The following is a 19,365-nucleotide window of genomic DNA, read 5'->3' as shown; positions in this document are numbered from 1 at the left end:
ACTCGGCTAGGTCATGCTCCCTCATCTTCAGGGAGGGAGGATTAAGGGTTGTTTCCTGTTTCCACACCCCTCCTGTTCGAACCATGTAACTGACCAGAGGCATGAGGCTGGAACTCCCAAGCTCCAGAAACCAATTTTGAAAACCATCTTTTGTATTTTTGTACTCAGCAAGTTTTCACCTGTGTTGTTTCTGCTACAGCACTGAATGATGCATGAGTGACCTATGATTGCTGTAAGTAAAATATTTAAACTTACTTAAGTTTGTGGTCTTTTCACTGAGAGGGGATAGAAGTGTGGGAATCACATTGTGAGTGTTTAATACTGGGATATTTAAAGGTCTAGCACCCTAAATTGCCTGCGCTTTGCATCTGATGTCAAAACCACTGGTGTGGTATTTTTCCTATAAATAAGGCACTGTTTCAATTTATGGCATTAAAATGAAATGAAATTCCTCTTCCGACCAAGTATAGCCTCAAAGACACGTTAGCAAAATGGAAATTCCATATGACGGTACCACAGCTATTGCAGATGCCAAGGATGGACATCTGACTTGCCTCCGTGGGCAATCTGAATGATTCTTGGTCTGATCTAGTAATCCTTATGCTCTTATTATACTAGAAAAAGCAGGAAATCTACATGGCGCCTTGCTGAAAAATGATGTTCAGAACACCAAACCAAGCCAAAATGGCTTCATCTCAGTCAAAAGAAGGAAGAATATTAAAACAATACTAAAATCTCATTTTGCATCACATCAAATACAGCATATTACTTTCTGGACATTACACCAACACACTTACTTTTTAATATCAATGTTTTGATGTAGAATAATTGGCTTGAAATGGGTTGCTGTAGAAGTGAAAGCACTTGGCAACATGGTACTTTCTCTGTTCAAAGAAGGCTGGCAGGGGACTGGTCCTTTCACTGCTATCAGTTTGCTTTCATTGCTCATAGGTAAAAATCCTGAATATGCAGAAGGTGAAGACAAAGACAAAAGTATGCATTTAGCATAAAGGCAGGATGTACAATTGCTTACATAAGAAAAATATTTCCAACATGACTGGAAATGGCGTCTTCCCAAAATAAAAATGCAGGAATGCCTACAGGTACACTCACCTAAGTTTTCATCCACTGAACTTCTCTCACTTTGTAAATCAAAAGGCATGCTATCATTAAAAGAATCCGCTTCTTTGAAAGCCTAACAGCCAAAGAGTAAAAAGCAAAAAACACAAATGCATTATAAATTGTCTTTTAAAGCACACAGTGATAAAGACAAACATTTATTTGCTCAAGCTTTCGTCTGCTCTTTCCTGAGGGCTCAACACACTTAATACTTCCAATTTCAAAGGAGTCAAAAGAATAAAAGCATAGAGCGAAGTCCTTGAGCCCAATGTCGTTTATATTTCTAGACCAGCCATAATTGTTCCTTCCTATTGTGAAATATTGTTGAAACTTGCTCTGGATTAATAATAGCTACATTTTCTGCACATATTCCCTGGAAGGAATGCATCACCAGGTTTGAATCCCCCCCACTCCCAAAAACAAATGCACCAGAAATAAAAGGACGTGTGGAATGCGGCATTTAATTTCCCAAATGCACTGGGAGGTTGTGGAGAAGTCGAATAAGCAATTGTAGGTCCCTAGTACACTCCTTGGTCATTTGAGTCAACTGGCAGACAAAATGGCCGTTGTCAAAGTCCAAGGCTACCCTAAAACCACTGAGGGTACTTATCATATAGAAGGCTAAGCATCTCTTGGTCATATTCCAGCATGCTCCAATTCTGCTGCCATAGCAACAAGCAAGAAAAGCAAAGAGGGAGGGTGCTGTCTTTCCAGGCACCTCTTTCCCACACATTCTTGCCATTTTTGTAGAACAAGTTCTTTAATCAGGAGAGCCACTAGCCTGGTATACCAAACTCTCTTTCTGCTCTAAAAAATACCCTTATCTGAGCCAAGCATAGCGTTATGTGGCTCCTGGGTTTTTAATTAATGGAGCTTGAACACTAGAAGCCAATGCTGACCTCATACAGTTTGACTCATACAGTTTGAAACTGTCAGCTTCCAAAAAGTACAGTATAGATTCCAGCATAATACAAGGCCAGGAAAGACTAGACAGTAGAAAGAGCTTTGAAGGAATGCAGCGCAAGAGCTACTCAGAGGACATAAGCTATTCTCATCCAGGCTTGTTTTAGAAACACATCAAAACAAACACAATTCTGTATTGGTATTATTATAATATTATATTATTTTGAGTCACAATACCAATTGCATTGGGACATTCAGTGCATATTATACATTCATTATATACAGAGTTGTGTTTGCTTTGATTAGATTCTATTCTTTGTATAGAAACACAACACAAAACAGAGAAAATGTTAAAATATGACAGCATTCCATGTTGATGTGGGAGCAGTGGAAATAATAGTGGAGGGCCACCCAACATAAAAATTTCTAATTGGACCAAGTCACGCCCCAACAGGACTGGTTTGAAAATTACTAGCTGATGAAACTTTTCCAATTGGGAGGTAGGCCAGTTTGCAGAAGAGCTACTCCCAGTATATAAAGCAGGCAGGATTCTGTAACACATGTAAAGCAGCCCCAGATATTGTAGCAAAATGTACAATGCTGACAGAAATCTTAACTTGTCTTTAATTAAGCAAGAGTTCCGTGGACAATGGAGGAGATGTGCTCCAAGATATTTGAGATATGGCACATCTTTAATGGTTTTTGAACAGCCAACGCTAGTGCTTCTATGGAGTGTTGTTATTGTAGATGTGGTTGTTAGGATTCAGGAGCAGTTTACATAAACATGAGAGAAGGTTTACACATTTACATATGGAGTTAAAAAGAAATCTTAATTACATTGATCTGTTATGTTAATTCTATTTAACCAAGGCATTGGATAATTGATATTTAAAGCTAGTTACAGAGTGCAGAAATGGGAGGTGACAGAAGAGTTTCATGGAGCCAAATCTAGTTCTAAGAAGCTTCGTGGGAATTCTCATTTATTTATTTATTTCTGAACACATGAAGGTAAACACTCATACCTGAAAGGCAGATCTGGTTAAACATGCCAGAACCTTCTTGCTGCTTATTCTTTGTTCAAGAAGATAGCTATCACATGTCTAGAAAACAGCATTTTGAAGTGTTTAGTATTAGACAGAGGATAGGTGCAAAAATTAGAAATAATTTTGCAAATAATTTTAAATTTAGGAGTATTATTTTATCACAACTAATCTGAAGTTGCTATATTTCAATATTGTTTTTAAACAACAACAAAACGCCACACCTTGGTTCTCAATGGAGCCACTAAGGAATGAAACCGAGTACAGTTATCAACTCCTTAATTTAGAGTTGTTACCAAAAAGAAAAAGAAAAAGAAAGTAAGTTATCTTCGGTACCAGAATAATTTGCAGGAATAAAATACATTTTTGCAATTTTTGGAAAAAAAGAAATTGCTTAATTTAAATCACCTTAATTGCATCTGCCAGAGAAGGCCTGTCTTCTGACTTTCGTCTAGCCATATCCAGAAGAAAATTCTTCAGTTTCCTTGGCAACACTATTTTGTGATCAGGTGGGAAATTATGTTTTGCAGCTCTCCACAAAATTGCAGCAATACAGTAAATACAGACCTGTTGGAAATGGCACAGTGAATAGGCAACCAAGTCACTGGACGACTCCCACTCAGATTGAACCCTGCTCTTAAATACATATACTTAAAGCAGCCAATTTCAGGTCTCCAGCGCAAGGATGGGTATTCACTAAAAGCACAATCTACAAATGGCTGTGCCGACATTCCTTCCGGCATCGGCACAGGCAACTGAGCCAACCCCAGGCATACCTGAAGTCAGGGCACAGCATAGCATAACTATGCACCTTCCTTCATGGTCACCGAAAGCATGCCACAAGCACACGTTGGTCACCACTGAGTTAGTACCACTGAATCATCAGTTCTGAAAGTAACACAAAAGCAACCTGGAGGGAGAAAGCACTGTTGCAGTTCAAGACTTTGGAGGCATCTAAAATCTGACTAGATATGCTGTGTAGAACAGACATAACATAGCAGAATAAGACAAAGCCTCCAAAAAGAATTAAAGCGTACAAAATTAAATAGAAAGGAAAAGGTTTGTAAAATAGCATAGCTGGATATGGGGAGAGGGAAAAGAAAAGGGAAGCTTTCTCATTGCGATGTTCACACAACAATAATGCAGACAGCAATCTGCAGCAGCAATGAATCCCCCCTGTCAATGTGTCGTACATTGTTTTCCAATATACAGTGGTACCTCTGGTTAAGAACTTAATTCCTTCCAGAGGTCCGTTCTTAACCTGAAACTGTTCTTAACCTGAAGCACCACTTTAGCTAATGGGGCCTCCCGCTGCCGCTGCGTCGCCAGCGTGCAATTTCTGTTCTCATCCTGAGGTAAAGTTATTAACCCAAGGTACTACTTCCAGGATAGTGGAGTCTGTAACCTGAAGTGTTTGTAACCCGAGGTACCACTGTATACAATAGTTCATATTTGGGTGTAGGAGATATTGTACTCAAAGCGCTAGCTTGAGATGAGAAGCTTATGCGCAACAAATGCATATATATTGCACACAAAACATCTGATCAGCATAGGAAAATGTTCCATTAATGCTTAACCGCCATTAAGATAGCAGAACAGAAGTCAATTTCACCCATGCTCTTGGGGCCAAACTAAACTTCACATTTTGTCTCATAGTTTGTGGCCACAGTGCCTTGATTAAACAAATAGCAGGCACTGGGGGCAAGGGACCCAAATCAGAACCATAGTGTAAGGGCAGGGAAATTAACCCTTTGCCCCACTTTGGTTTCAGGCACCCTCCAGCCAGCTATTGGCAATGGAGGTCTGATTCCCATTAGAGCGACAACAAACTCAAAGGGTTAAAAAAAGCCCACCATCATCACCCATGCCATGGTCTCAGTGCAGCTCCTCTGGCTAGACCATGGGTAGGCAAACTAAGGCCCGGGGGCCGGATCCGGCCCAATCGCCTTCTCAATCCAGCCCACGGACGGTCTAGGAATCCGTGTGTTTTTACATGAGTAGAATGTGTCCTTTTATTTAAAATGCATCTCTTGGTTATTTGTGGGGCATAGGAATTCGTTCATTTCCCCCCCAAAAAATATATAGTCCGGCTCCCCACAAGGTCTGAGGGACAGTGGACGGCTACCTGCTGAAAATGTTTGCTGACGCCTGTGCTAGACGCTGACTATTAACAAAAATGAATTGAGAAATACCACACTACATAACAAACATTAAGCCTAGTTTGGTCTTTATATTCGCCAAACGCAATTACTCTAAAATTAATCAGAACAACATATTGTGCTACCACTTGGCGTTTTTTTTCAAAACATCCACAAAATGATGTTAATTTGAAATGTTTTTAAAATGTAAAAACTTTACTTTGCACTATTGTTTACAGATCTCGAGTACAGTGCCACAACTTTCACTTTCAGTTTTGAGTTTGCCTCAAGCTACAATAAATGAAGTCTAATGTCACAGCCAAACCTGTACTGCTTGAACTAGAAGCTAGAAAGCAGATGTGGCATTATTATAATTAATATTTTTTTGAAAGAGTAAAACAGGAGCAGCAAGAATCCCCAATCCATAATGGAACAAAAAGTTAAACTGCCCTTTACACACACATACACACAGAGAGAGATTCTGATCCAGATTGTAAGGCCCTTGCAGCAACTAATTACTTTTTAAAAATATATTAGTAATTGTGAGAATAATGTCAAGTCTGTTTTGATACTTAAGGTGAGGGGAAGACTCTTAAATACCTTTTTAGTTGCATTAAGTATTCTAGAGTCTAAAGTATTGGCTAAGCAAAAAGGTTTGCCTAAAAAATTTTTAAAGCATAAGATAATACTCTAAGGTGCCATGGGAAACTACTGTGTAAATATAGTATAAGATGGAGCTATCTTGGTACCACAAGCATCTATGTAAACCAGAAAATGTGCCCTTTATTTTCTTTAAAGAGGTCCTTCTATTTAACTTTTAAAGGAAACAGCCATATTTGTAACATGTCACCATACCTTTTCAGAAACATAATCCTCTTCCTCTGTCTCAGGAGCCAAATAAAACATATCATATGAGCCTAAAGTATTAAAAAAAATAAAATAATCTATTTTAATCTTGGTGACAAAAATAAATAGAAATTCATAAAATTAGCAGCATGCTAAATTACCTTCACTTTCAGGTGGAACAAACTGAACACTTCCATCACTGTTAATCAAGACAGAGTCTAAACACAAGTATGCTGAAAAACAGGTATTATAAATATTAGGACTGCTGAGAAAATAACAAAGTCTTGCTTTCATAAACTCATTTGTGGGATTGTATATATTCTAAAATAAATTATACTTCAGTCATTCAGAGATTTGTGCTACAGGGATTGTTCAGACAAAAGCAAAACAAAATATAGCAGCAATTAAGTACATCTAAACATTGTGGGCCTCGCAGTATCACAAAAGATATCGTAAGGCAGTACATAATATTCTGACATAATAATGGAAGAAAGTTTGTTAAAAACAAACAAACCTCCTTTCCCCAAAAATGAATGCTCTTCAAGACACTGACTTGCCCCATCTTCCCTTGTAGAACAAAATCTGCCTATTTTGACTTCCTCCGTAACAAAGAGACCCATGAGTAGAAACAAATTTCCACTTGGAGATCTCTTCTTCTCAAGTTCAGGTGGGATGGGATACCCTACATACTTATATCCTTACAACAGATGATGAGCCAGCTGGCTGTCTCAATAAACTCTTAAGGATGGGAAGCAGGCACCAGGGTTTTTCCAACAGCCATTGCTCCCTGTCTGACTGCCCAGTGGTATCACAACCATCAGAAGATAACCTTCTCCTCAGCTGCCCCCGCCTCTTGGCATGCCACATAGCACTGGCCATAATTTATAAACCACAGATCAATGTGTACCTCCCAAATGCCAATCCACCTTCTCCTCACCAGGGCCCAGACACCTGTTTGCAGAAAGATGTGTCCTTAATGTCAAGATAATGAAATAAATCAGTGTAAAAAGAAGAGATTAAGGAAGACCTACCTGGATAAATTGTATAGGTTTCCATAGCAAGCAAGCATTCATGGCATAAAGCCCAGAGCTCATAGTCTTTCAGTGGTTTGTCATACTGTGTTAAGAGACGTTTCAGAAAAACAGACTGAAAACAAAATATTAAGGACAGTTAAGAGACAAAAAGTATTTCTGAAGCCAAATTCACTGATTCAAGATCATAGTTTTATTCCTTTTCCACTGGCATACGAAGGGAAGTTTCCCCCACAGACAAAATGAAATTAATAGATATATACAAAGAACCAGGAGAAACTTTAAAATGTAACTGGTTCCACTGTAGAGCTTTGTGTTTAGGGAAAGTAGGGTAAATGTCTGACCATTTGCACAGCAATTGGGACCTCTATTGATTAGCAAATGCTACCTAATGTATCCTGTTTAACCTCTCCAAATCTAGCAGCATTTCAAGAAGGTCTCAACTTTTGAAATAAGATTCAATTGAAATTAAACTTTGTAAAAGACAACAGAAGAGGAGAATAGGCTATTTTTGTCCTTAATAAAACTCCAGTCTATTCTTTGCAACATGTCAGAACCTCTTCAGCTATATCTGTCATCTCTAACCTGCCTGCTCTAAAACTTGATCTACCTTGGCAGCTGTGCTTTGTACATCTTACTTTAAAAGCTTCATCACTACTTAGAGCTCTCCTGTGAAACAAGCAAAAATGATACGGAAAGATAAGTATTTTGTGGCGAGCCTTTTATTCCCAGAATATAAGAAACATCGCTAGCGAAGTTAGCAGGATATTAACTTACTGCTCCAACAAAAAGATTGGTATTACTTATATATTTCACAGAAACAGGTTGATAGCACCGAGAGCCAAACTACAAAGTCAGCAATCTCGCATGGTGTTTTCTGTTGCTGGATTCTTAAGATGTCAAGACTGTAAGAGCTCTAGCTTTAACTGCTGCCATATGACAAAAACCCCCTATATTTATAAAACCAACATGCCAAGCAGAAGGCCTTACCTTTTCCCTGACCTGCTCTATTATTAATATTCCCTTTTCTTTATACAAAAAGCAGCATTTGACTCTCCAGTAAGACATCAGAGAGGGGTTACTGAGAAGTTTACTGAACATGAATTACATGTTACTGCAAACTCATATTGCAGCAGAGGATAAGCATGTCTTTGCTGATCCACTGAGGTTAAAATTATTTGCCTTTTATGCATCCTTATAATTCTAAAGCAGATGTCAATACACTTCAGACCTACCATCCCTTTATAGGTGAGCTGCATAAAACGTAATTGTTATAAAGGGATAAATCAAAACCAAGCGCTGAATTTCAGGGGTTTGTTTTTTAAATGAAACAATTCTTGTCGCTTCTCTTTAAAATACATTTGCTTTGTTCCTTTGTTTAAAAACATCAAACACAATTTTACTGCAAGACCAAATCACAGAGTAATTTTTTCAGATACTCTTTCCATGAGCACATCTGGAATGCAGGACATTTAGAACATGGTCATTTTTCGGAGGGGAAACTGTAGCTCACCTATCGCAGACCTACAATCAGCACCACCCTAAACAAATTTAAATTCCCAGGATATTTTTTGGGGGGGGGGGGCACGTGTGCTCTAAAATGCCCAAATTGTATGGTGTAATGTGACCAAATTCCCAGCATTACGTTTGTAGCGGGGGAGAAGCAAAGCAACCATGATTTCGGCAACAACATGCATCAGCACATGTCTCTAAGGTGCTACTGGAAGGAATTTTTAAATTTTGTTTCACCTCTATACCAGTTTAGCTTAACTGTAGTTTAAGGTGATGCACAAATTTTACTTGGTTTTCACTTCTGTCACTTTAAAGGGTTTAAGGCCACTGGCACAAAGCAATAGAAAGAATGCACACACAAGCTGTAGCTTCCCACACTAAACACTCTAGCAACTGCATGAAAAGAGATGAGATATAGAGGCTGGAATTATGTAGGTTAGAGGAAAAAGGAGCTCCAGTCACGCTTGAATTGATAAAAGTGTTTATTTGAGAATTGCAAAGAAAAAGCCATTTAAAAGAATTCTAAAGATACAGTTTTGAAGCCAGCAGGCAAACAGGTTTGGCAATGTTTGGCAGAGAATAAAGAAAGCAAGGTTATAGCATAAAGGAAGGCATACTAACCACTTAGGAAATGCAGAGAGGCATTATTTACGGGACAAAACAGAACACCAGAACCAATGGACTGGACTCCAATGAGCACACCAAAGTCTGCACAAGAAGGGGGATTTCTATATTCTCTAAGGTCAAGAAAATGTCACACACACAAGCACTACATTTTAAACACCACCTCCAGCATTGAGGAGAATGGGGAAAGCTCACATGGAGCAGCATGAATTGAAGTCAGCTGCAAAAGGAGCTGTGTGATCAAAGTTACAAAATGATTCTTGTGCAACTTATGGAATCCCCAATCTAGGAAATGCATGCCACAATGGAAAAGATCATTGGTATTGCAAAGCCTTTGAAAAATTAGTGGTAATATGTAATTTGGTGGTGGGTGAGGGAAATCAGAAAGTAATGCCTATGTACCTTATGGCACCCAAAACTGTAGAATAAAGGGAAGCTAAACATGGATTGCAATAGATTTCAGTTAAAACAAAACAGGATAGCACTGCTTACTATTTCACGTTTCCCAATAAACCTCTATATAATTTCAAAAATATCCTCTTTCATGATAATACACTAAACTATTGTATCTATCTCAATATCCTTGCATCTCAACAACCTTGCATAGATATAATTTCAATTATTCAGGATGAAAGGATTAGTGACAAGAATCAGAGACGCCTGTATGTTACAAAAGATTGTTGATACCAAGTTTTAATATGCAACCTTGTAGTCTCTTGCCACAATGCAGCAGTCTCTAAAATGTCTCACACCTTCATTTGGGGCCAGATAAAACAAGCTTTCAAATGCTTCTAAAGCCGTACTACTAGAAATTCTAGATTTTGTTTATTTGACTCTTCCTAGTGGTGAACAATTTCTTATACAAAATTAACCAGCAGAGAAGAAAGCTAACGATAGCACTCAACGTTCAAGTTTTCCTTTCTGCAAGAATCACACCTCTTATGTACCAAACCTTACTCAAGCTCATGCAAGTGAAACACAGGGGGGGTGGGAGAGAGAGGGAGAGAGAACATACGCTGGAAAAGTAATCTTCTCCATCTCTAAGATGGGGACTTTAACCTAAATATCTTCACACTGAATCAAACTAATTTAATTCATATATATTAGCCAAAATCAGCAAAGAATTTTGAACCTACTTATGAATCTACTAATTTTTAATATCTCAATGTATGCTATGACAAAAAAGAGAGAGTGTATCACAATACACACATAAATTAATGACACTACAGCAAATATATGTTTAAACTGCTTTAAATTCCTCCACATTGCTGCTGTCATTATAAAGCAAGTCATTCAGATGGAGCCATTCACCACTATTGGTGCATTACTCTCATAAATGTTTCTTGGACAATTCACAGTCCAAGAAGAGAGAGGGAAGAGAGAGCAGATTGCTCAACTGCCTGGTAAGGCACTACATAAGTAGCTTGCCAAGGCCACACGACACTAACTTAGCTGCAGAAAAGAAACCAGAGAATTTATTTCTTACAAAACTGACTGCAAATTGAGTGACTCAGGATGATTTCTATCTGCAGATAATTACCTTTAATTTATTCTGACAAAAGTATAGTGCAATTTAAATCTATAGTACTAGTTCAATTCAATTAAAGTTAACCATACAAATGTCAAAACATCAAAGGCTCACCAACCACACACCTCAGTTCAGATCCTTACTAATTAAATCCTTTGGTAATAATGAAAGTGCTCAACTAATTGCTGCTGACTATAGTGCATGCACAATGTAAGCGAGTTACGACGTTTCCAAGGAAGACAACCCCCTCCATCCCCCAAAATTAACTATGTCCCTTCAGTGCCACATTTAAGACAATTTTAAAAAAGAAGTTTCTGTTTCTACTACCTGCTTGCTGTTTCTCATTTCTGACTCCCTGCCTTCATATTGTTTCTCTTCAACATAATAGTCTTTCATCTCACTGTGATTTTGTCCTGGAGAACTTAGCAGGCTTGAGCTACATCCATTTTCATTAAATGTTCTAAGCCCCGTAGTCATCCTGTTAATATGCAACAGACTGTTTTCATTTGACCTTGCGGAAGTTTCTCCACAGTATTCCCATGATTTATGGTTTTTTAGTATCTTGCAGTCAGAATTTGATTTGTCTGGTTCATAGTTGTTTGAAGTTTCAGAACCCATACGAGTGTATGGAAGAATATATGCTTTTTTATCATTGCAGGTCGGCTTGTGGATTTGATAAGATACTTCCGGGCTCTTGTAAAATTCATCTAAATTATTATTTGGTTCCTGGAAATCTGCTCCTTTAAATCCAAGTTCATTATTTCCATCACAATGACTTAAGTTTCCCTCTAAAGCAGCATTCTCATTATTATCGACTTGAGATAATGACTTGGGCTGTAATGGATATTGTTTCCATGTTAGTGGTCCGCTATGACTTACAAAGGGGAAGAAAGTTCTTGGGTCTGTCTCAGATCCAGACGGTAGCTTTGGAAATGCTTTTACTTTCCTTGAGCAGTTTCTTTTTAATGCATCTTCCTCCAACTCACTTGTACATGGCTTTGTGTCTAAGACAAGATTCACACACTTGATGTTGTTGTTATTGCTGTTCTCTTTACAGTTTGTGACCTGAGTTGAAACATGCTGACAGCAAACATTTTCATGCGCTGAGTTGGTTTTAATTTCTTTTATATCACCATTTCTGTCATTCATGGTATACGTGTGAGAAGAATTTCCACCACTCACAACTTCCAAGTCTTCCACCTCTGAAGATGAATGCTCTCTTAAATTGTAATCTGTGCACTGTTCATAAGGTGAAATCCTCTCATAGACTTTTCCACTCCACAAGTTATCACAACTGTCTGGGTGTAAAGACAAATGTTCTTATTAAAAACATTTTCGGTTTTCTCCCCCTCCATCTCCTCATCCCATCCAAATTACAAGCAGCTTCCACTGATATTACATGCACACCTTATGCTGCCCTACAGTTGGAAAGAGACTACTATCAAAAGTTGGTTGGCTTTTTAGAGAGAACCAAACCACAGATGGCTTTTAATACAGGATCCCAAAGGCATTTCAAACCACCTTTCCCCTCCACTAAGACAGAAGGTGTTTTATATGACAGGCAGCAAATAGCCACACAACCCAACTGCCCCTTCACATATGTGCTAATTTGGCAATCTCAACATGCAAAATTAGTACAGTGCTAGAGGGTGCAGAACTGTACTTTTGCAGCAGTTGTGCTTAATCCTAATTATTTGCTAGCAAAACAGGATATATGGTAATCATAAAAATATCTGAAAATATGAAATAACAGGAGCATGAAAATTCACTGTAAGTTAACAATGGAAAGAATTTTTTTTTTTACTTAATGCAGTAGAAAGGGACCTGGATTCCTCCCACTATTTATAATTACTTGGGTTCTGCATCTTTAGCAAGAAAAAATGCTCTTGATTCCATTACACAAATGGGCTACATTATCGAAAGCATACCATGAAAGGTGCCACATGATTCAATTGAAAGCACTCTTCTTCCAATTGCAGAGAGGCATTGGCAAATATCACTCGAGGAAGAAAGCTTCAGGTTCTCTTTACTCAATGATATGACAGTCTATAATGATAATTGTAAAGTAAAGCATTTAATACCTAGTTATCATACAGGACATGGACTTCAACATGATACAAGAGATTAGCATTCCCTAGGAAACGTCAAGATTTTGCATTTGTGAAGCAAGGCCATTCAGGAGTTGTAAGGGAACATTATTTCCCAACTGTAGCCTTTCTCCAAGATTTAGCAGAGATTAATTTGAACTGTAGCATTTTAAAATGTTTTATAATGGATTATTTCAATTAATAGTTCAACAAAGTATTAATTATAATTATAATAATCTTTACCAACTGTAAATATATTTAATTAGGCTGATTTGCCTATTTATGAAATTCATTGTTTTTAGTTAAAATTGTGTTCTTCAGACTTTTCTTGAATTAATAATAAACTCCATAGCCATCATTCATAGAATGTTTTACATGTAGAGAGGTACATACTCAATAGCACAGAGTCGTGTTTCAACAGTAAATGGGAAGTCACCCTCAAGCAAAGAGAGATGTTTTTTCCTTACAGACATTAGAGAGCTCAAACTACAATATCACTTTGTTGAAGTGATTGTTTCATTATTATTATTGTTTTCTGATACAAGTTGAAAAACTTCAGCAGTCATCCAAACATTATGTGTAGTTAGTCAGTCCCTAAAATTCCAAGGAGAAAATGTCCCTTATACTTATTTCATTGATGTTCACTTACACCTCCATTCATGTTTTTAGCACATCCTGTCTAGCCCATGCTAAATTGTCACTGGTCAAAAGAAGCAACTAGTGTAAGAAAGGGTCATGAATCCTTACCCGTTCCCTTTCCTGGATACAAATCTGCATTCTCTTGGTAATTCTGCTGCATATGAATACAGTGGCACCTCAGGTTACGAACTTAATTCATTCCAGACAGTGGCGTAGCGTGGGTTGTCAGCACCCGGGGCAAGGCAAGTAATTTGTGCCCCCTAACCCGTGGATTTGCGCCCCCTAACCCGTGGATTTGCACCCCCTAACCTGTGGATTTGCCCTAACACCAGATGTTGCACCCGGTGCGGCCGGCCCCCCCCCCCGCACCCCCCACGCTACGCCACTGGTTCCAGAAGTCCGTTCTTAACCCAAAACATTCTTGACCCGACAATCCCAACATAGGCCTCCCGCGGCCCCAGAAGTGGATTGCGTTTGTATCCCGGGGCAAAGTTTGCCACCCGGAACACCTACTTCCGGGTTTGTGGAGTTCGTCATCTGAAGTGTTCGTAAGCAGGACTGTTCGTAACCCAAGGTACCACTTTACATATAATATTAAACACATGAGTGCTATTAAGGGAGGCTCTCTTTCCAAAACATTTAGCCTTATTTAAAACAACCACGACCACCACCACTTATGGTTTCCAACACAGAAGGTTATCAATTACTCTTGTGCCTAGCATTACAGTATGTGGAACGGTGAGCATCTGTTGTTTTTGTATTGCTGCTGCTACTTTGTAGCTTAGCAGCCACTTTGTTTCAAGTGCTGTGTTGGGCTACTTTGAGTTGGAAATCATTCTCTGCATTTCCCTGCATCACCCCCCTAAACCCTGTATTTACAGTATACAGTAATTGCTTTGCCCATCAAGCAACTGCCTTCCAAAAGAGTAACTAAGATATCCTTTAAGAGTGGAGAAATGTTGAATGTTAAAGGTGACACATCAGGATAGTCAATATGATATGGAAGTTTCCAAGGCAAAAAAACCAATCGCACACTTTTTTTTTTACCTCGATATCTGGTCTCTCTTTAGGACTTTCTTCCTGCATTTGTTCAAGCAAAGTATGCAGATCTTGACTGAATTTGAATTCTGAATCGGTTCCAGGCTCCATGATATATTCAAGGGCTGCTTTTAGTGTAGCTCCCAAGGAAAAGATATGTGCCTGCAATAATTGGGATACAGAAAATGAGCACATTGTACAAACGACCACGTGTTCCCACTTAAAACCAGATTAGCTCCATTAAAATGAGCAAAACCAGCTTAAGCCGTATGTGGACCACAGATGAAGTAATACACCTGTAGTACACTTTCTCCACCTTGTGTAAACACTAGCAGCCATCAGCAAAGTGGTTCACTCAGACTGTTTTGAGCCACCCTCTATTAGCCCCAGCAAGCATAGAACATAGGGATTATGCAATTATAGTTCAAAAAATCTGGAGGACACAAAATTGGGGAAGCCTGCACTCAACCTTAATGTTATATCTTAGGCAAGGATCAGCCTTTATATAACCTATAGTCATATAGTCCCTGAGGGTGATCTAATTTTGGTAATCCAATTGTACCAAGTGTGCACACCAATACGAGTAAGAGAAGCATTCAAGTATTCCTGCTAATGATCTTGATTGTCCACAGAGGGAAGCAGTTATCAGCAGCAACCATGAGTTGGAAGGAGCATCTAAATCATCTCTGAACATTGCATATAATTGCAATGCTTCTGATTTCAGGAAAAAATTGGGGGGGAAATGATTTGGCAGCATTCCACTAGGTGGAGCTTTCTCCAAGTCTATTAAAACCATGCACTGCAACTTTGACAGTGCTGATTAATTATCTGCAATATATGTACACACAGCCTTTTAAACCCTCCCTACTTTTAGTGAAGAAGAAGAAGAAAACTCATCAAAAAGAAAACCCCTGTGTAAGCATCGTTTCACACAAGACAAAAATTTGCTACATGGGAGAAAAGCTGTGTGTCATTCATCATCATCATCTTACATGCATGCAGGTTAACAAAAGTTTCCAATTCATAATTCTGTACATCAGTTCAGGGATGACTGCTAAAACAAAGATCTGGATCTATGGAAAAAGGAAGAGAATATACACAGTGGCGGAGTATATGCTGTCTATATGGAAGGCTCCCTGGCACCTCCTGGGAAAAAGGAACTAAGCAGGGATGGGAAAGGACCCCACAAAGTTCATTGAGACCTGCTGCTGATCAGTGCATACAGTATATTAAGCAACTAGGCAGCTTAATATATCCATATGTGAGTTTTTCACATATGCTTACACTTCCCATGTAGGAAACGTAGCAGTGAGCAGAGGAGGAATGACTGCTGGGAGGAGTGCAGAAAGAAGACACACGATTGTACCCCTCCATCAGCACAAGTGGATGCCTTCATCTGCCCCAGCTGCAACAAAACATGTTTCTCCTGTATTGGTCTCTGCAGCATCTCCAGCTAGAGCTGGTTGGGTTCACTGCCTGAAACCCTGGAGAGCTGCTATGAGTCAGCATAGACAGTACTGAGCTAGATGGACCAATAATCTGTTTCAGTATAACGCAGCATCCTATGTTCCTAATTCCATCAGTGTTGTATTTGGAATGAGAGAAGAATCACAAATTCCAACTTCATGAAAACACAGCCCATGCCCCACACAACCACTGTGTGCATAGGCAGAAGAAGGAGGTACACAGCAGTTTGCAGTGAGCACACATTTCATGGAGGGCTTGGGCTTCCTTCATCCTAGGAAGTAATGGCACAGGTGCATTGAAAACCCAGGAAAAGCTGTACAACCATGTGAGATGGAGAAACAGAATCTAAAGTGGAATCATCTACACCAGGCATGTCCAACGAAGAAGGCTGTGATCTATGATCCAATATAAAAACTGGCAGTGACCTACCACCCAGGGATGGGGGCAGGGTAGCTGGGCGCCCGACGCCTGCTTCCTCCGACGCCAGCTTCTTCTTCTGAGGGGGCAGGGGGGTATTCCGCCTGCTTCCCCTGATGCCAGTTGCTTCCCCTGACACGGCAGGCATGCACAGCAGCAAAACATCACCTCCTGTGAGAAGAACTTCCTGGTTGCTTCCCTGACTGGGTGCACATGTGGTGTCGCAGCAGCCCCTTGGGCGCATCTCCAGCAGAGGGAAGGCCGCGATCTACGAACATTCATCCCGCGATCAACTGATCAGTCACGATTGACACAATGGACATGCCTGATCTACACCATAAGTGCTATAATCTGTAGCTTCTGCCAAGCGGAACTGTACTTCATCAGTGACATGATGTTGAATAAGATAGGGACTGCACCAACCAGCTAGCATCTTTCATGACGCAACAGCATATATACGTTTCATAATATTTAACAAGGTATGTTTCACGTGTTAGTGGCCAGAACGGGTTAAAAATCCTTCCACATCCGTGAAAGAAGAGCTGTTGCAATCTATGAATGGTGTTGGCAAAAAGAATTCCATTCTAGATTAATTGCTTTATTTGAAGTAAATAAGTTGAAAAATGCTCCAGACCGGAGTCATTAGCCTCACTTGAGCTTAGAGAAGCATGTCCTATAATAAAGTTTCTAAGGGAATTCAATCTGATTAATGAGAACGCCAAAAAACAATCTCAACATGATACAGTATCCAAACAAAGAGACAAAAAAGCTCTCCATAACTGGAATTGTTAATGGTGAGTAATCAGATGGTAGGAGAGGATAATCCGAACTTGTAACAAGGTATCAGCTTTTAAAATAGCAAAAATTTCTGCAATAACTAGAAGATCTTAGCAATTCAGCTGACTCATCACCACAATAAATCTTTAAGCTAAAGTTCAATTTCTATCAAACATGTGCAGAATACACAAAGATTCTGCAAGATCATCTAACAGTTTACTTGGGATATTCTTAACATTGCCTCTTTCCCTGAGAGCAGGCCTTGGAGGTGGCTTGCCAGTTACCACACAACAATCTATTACAATAATAAAGCTATGAACACCCTCAACTTCAGAACTAAACAACAGTTAGTACAACTAAATCACATCAGAACTAAACAACCTGAAAGACCATCTCTTCCCCTCTACTGTCCGCTAAGAGCATTAAGATCAACAAATGGAATCTGTATTCCCCCTCCCCACAGCCCAATGGGCTTTTTCACTGGTGGTATCAGTGTTGTAGAATTATCTCCCTGCTGAAATGCCACTGGCACTGGCGCTTGTCCAGAAGCTGTAGCTAATAATAAACCTCAGCATTCCATCACACGCAGACCGTTGCAGTAAGCTCTGTTTCAACCCTGCCTAGTATCCTCAAGTAAGACTTGCCACTTTGTCAGTCAATAGTTTGATCATCTGCAGAAGCTTTGGTCACTCCCTGAGTTGGCAAAGCTCATCTGACAGCAATAAAACGCCAAGCCTTTTGTGTCATCAGCACAGTCTTGGGGAATACAGATTCAACAGGAGCCTTCTGTTTCAAGTTTTCACAGATCAAAGGATTATAGAGTTGGGAGGGACCATGAGGATCACACAGTCTATTGCAACGCCCTGCAGTGCAGAAATCTCAGCTAACTCAAGCATGACAGATGACCATCCAACCACTGTTTTACAACCTCCAATTAAGGATAGTCCACCACCTTCTAAGGGAGTCTATCAGTCTATTCCACTGTCCAACAGAAGTGTTTTTTCAGTACCTGCTGAAAACTGTTCTGTTCCATCAGCTTATACAAGGCAATTAAGAATACAATAATAGTTGGCTGATATCTGAGGAAATTTGCTAGCCATGATCTATGACCTTCACTGACAGAAGTATACTCTTCCAAGGCAGCTAACAATAAAAACACAATAATACAATAAAAATACACATAGATAAAATAAAAAGACAACAGCTGCATATACTATTAATAATATCCTATTATTTCAAATTGCCCTGTTACCATTTTTGGTGAAGGGCAATATACAAATCTCTCAATAAAACAGCCCTACCCAAAATTACCCAAAGTGAACAGCAAAAGCAGACCAATAACAAAAATTGCTCTTCATGGGAAAGCCAGAAAAAGACAATCTAGTATGCAAATAATTCCAAAATAAATGTGTTCTGATTAATAAATCTATTCATTCTGTTACAGCAAACCAATGTGTCCCTAAATCAAGGTATCTCACATTTTATTTTCCTGATGTTCTCGGCCAAGCTTCTGAATAGACCTGTGTTATCTATATAGGGGAGTGAGGTGGACAGAGATTGGTTACTTGGCAGTCGGCTCTCTCCCCTGAAGATACTTAAAGAGCCCCACTGTTCTTTTAATTCAGCAGGTGGTGACAGCTATGAGTCTGTAAGGGAATTTTAGGCTGGTTTTAGTACTGGTGCATTATGCTGGTGCAACCCAAAACCCATTTAAATAGGCTTACCTCAGTACTCCCTGGGATGCCAGTTTAAGGGGGGAAATACCAAGGGCATGCCACAAGGTCATATTATAAAGAAGCTCCTAAGAGGGCATGGCACATTTTACCTGAAGGCAGAGACACAATTTCTCTGGAATCAAAAGCTCCAAGGAAACAAAACCCCACTCAGATAAAAAAAACCCTTGGCAAAACAAGTCACCATCAAATACGTTTTTTCGGAAACTGCCTTATCGTCTGAATAGGCTTCTGTCCGAGGACTTATTTGCAGATAATAAGATGCAACAGCTTATATACAGAAAGCAGAGTCCAACAGGATGTTCCAAACAGAGACAACTAACACTGATTCAAGTGCCTGAGCTATCTGTATTTTGCACCACAAAATAGGAAGTGTGGTATGGAAAGGCATCGCTCATACTGGAATTTCTGGCTAGGTGCAAGCACAGTCAAAGGGATATATTTGTCAAAGGGAGGGCCAGTCCAA

The 19,365-nt window shown here is 39.4% G+C and overlaps 1 protein-coding gene across 11 annotated transcripts in view; it reads right to left on the bottom strand.

Moving 5' to 3' along the window:
• The window catches only part of KNDC1 (kinase non-catalytic C-lobe domain containing 1), a 74,200-nt gene that overhangs the window by 29,623 nt on the left and 25,212 nt on the right, over positions 1-19,365 (bottom strand). For 9 of the 11 annotated variants that reach the window (XR_013393230.1, XM_077930408.1, XM_077930407.1 and 6 more), the window contains 10 exons: positions 14,515-14,667; positions 12,670-12,787; positions 11,069-12,039; positions 7,078-7,192; positions 6,208-6,279; positions 6,056-6,117; positions 3,471-3,629; positions 3,045-3,122; positions 1,114-1,195; positions 798-960 (listed from right to left, as the gene is read on the bottom strand). Coding sequence is in view for 10 of the 11 variants with exons in the window: in XM_077930408.1 (XP_077786534.1) it covers positions 798-960; positions 1,114-1,195; positions 3,045-3,122; positions 3,471-3,629; positions 6,056-6,117; positions 6,208-6,279; positions 7,078-7,192; positions 11,069-12,039; positions 12,670-12,787; positions 14,515-14,667 (1,973 nt within the window). In the remaining variant the exon portion in view is untranslated. Of the gene's footprint in view, positions 1-797; positions 961-1,113; positions 1,196-3,044; positions 3,123-3,470; positions 3,630-6,055; positions 6,118-6,207; positions 6,280-7,077; positions 7,193-11,068; positions 12,040-12,669; positions 12,788-14,514; positions 14,668-19,365 lie in introns of those variants that run through there. The other 2 variants (XM_077930414.1, XM_077930415.1) reach the window with 2 other exon arrangements.

This window comes from Podarcis muralis, chromosome 6 (genome assembly GCF_964188315.1).
Source record: "Podarcis muralis chromosome 6, rPodMur119.hap1.1, whole genome shotgun sequence".
Taxonomy (NCBI): Eukaryota; Metazoa; Chordata; class Lepidosauria; order Squamata; family Lacertidae; genus Podarcis; species Podarcis muralis.
The sequence above is the reverse complement of the archived record's forward strand: the minus strand, read 5'-3'. Positions and strand labels throughout refer to the sequence as shown.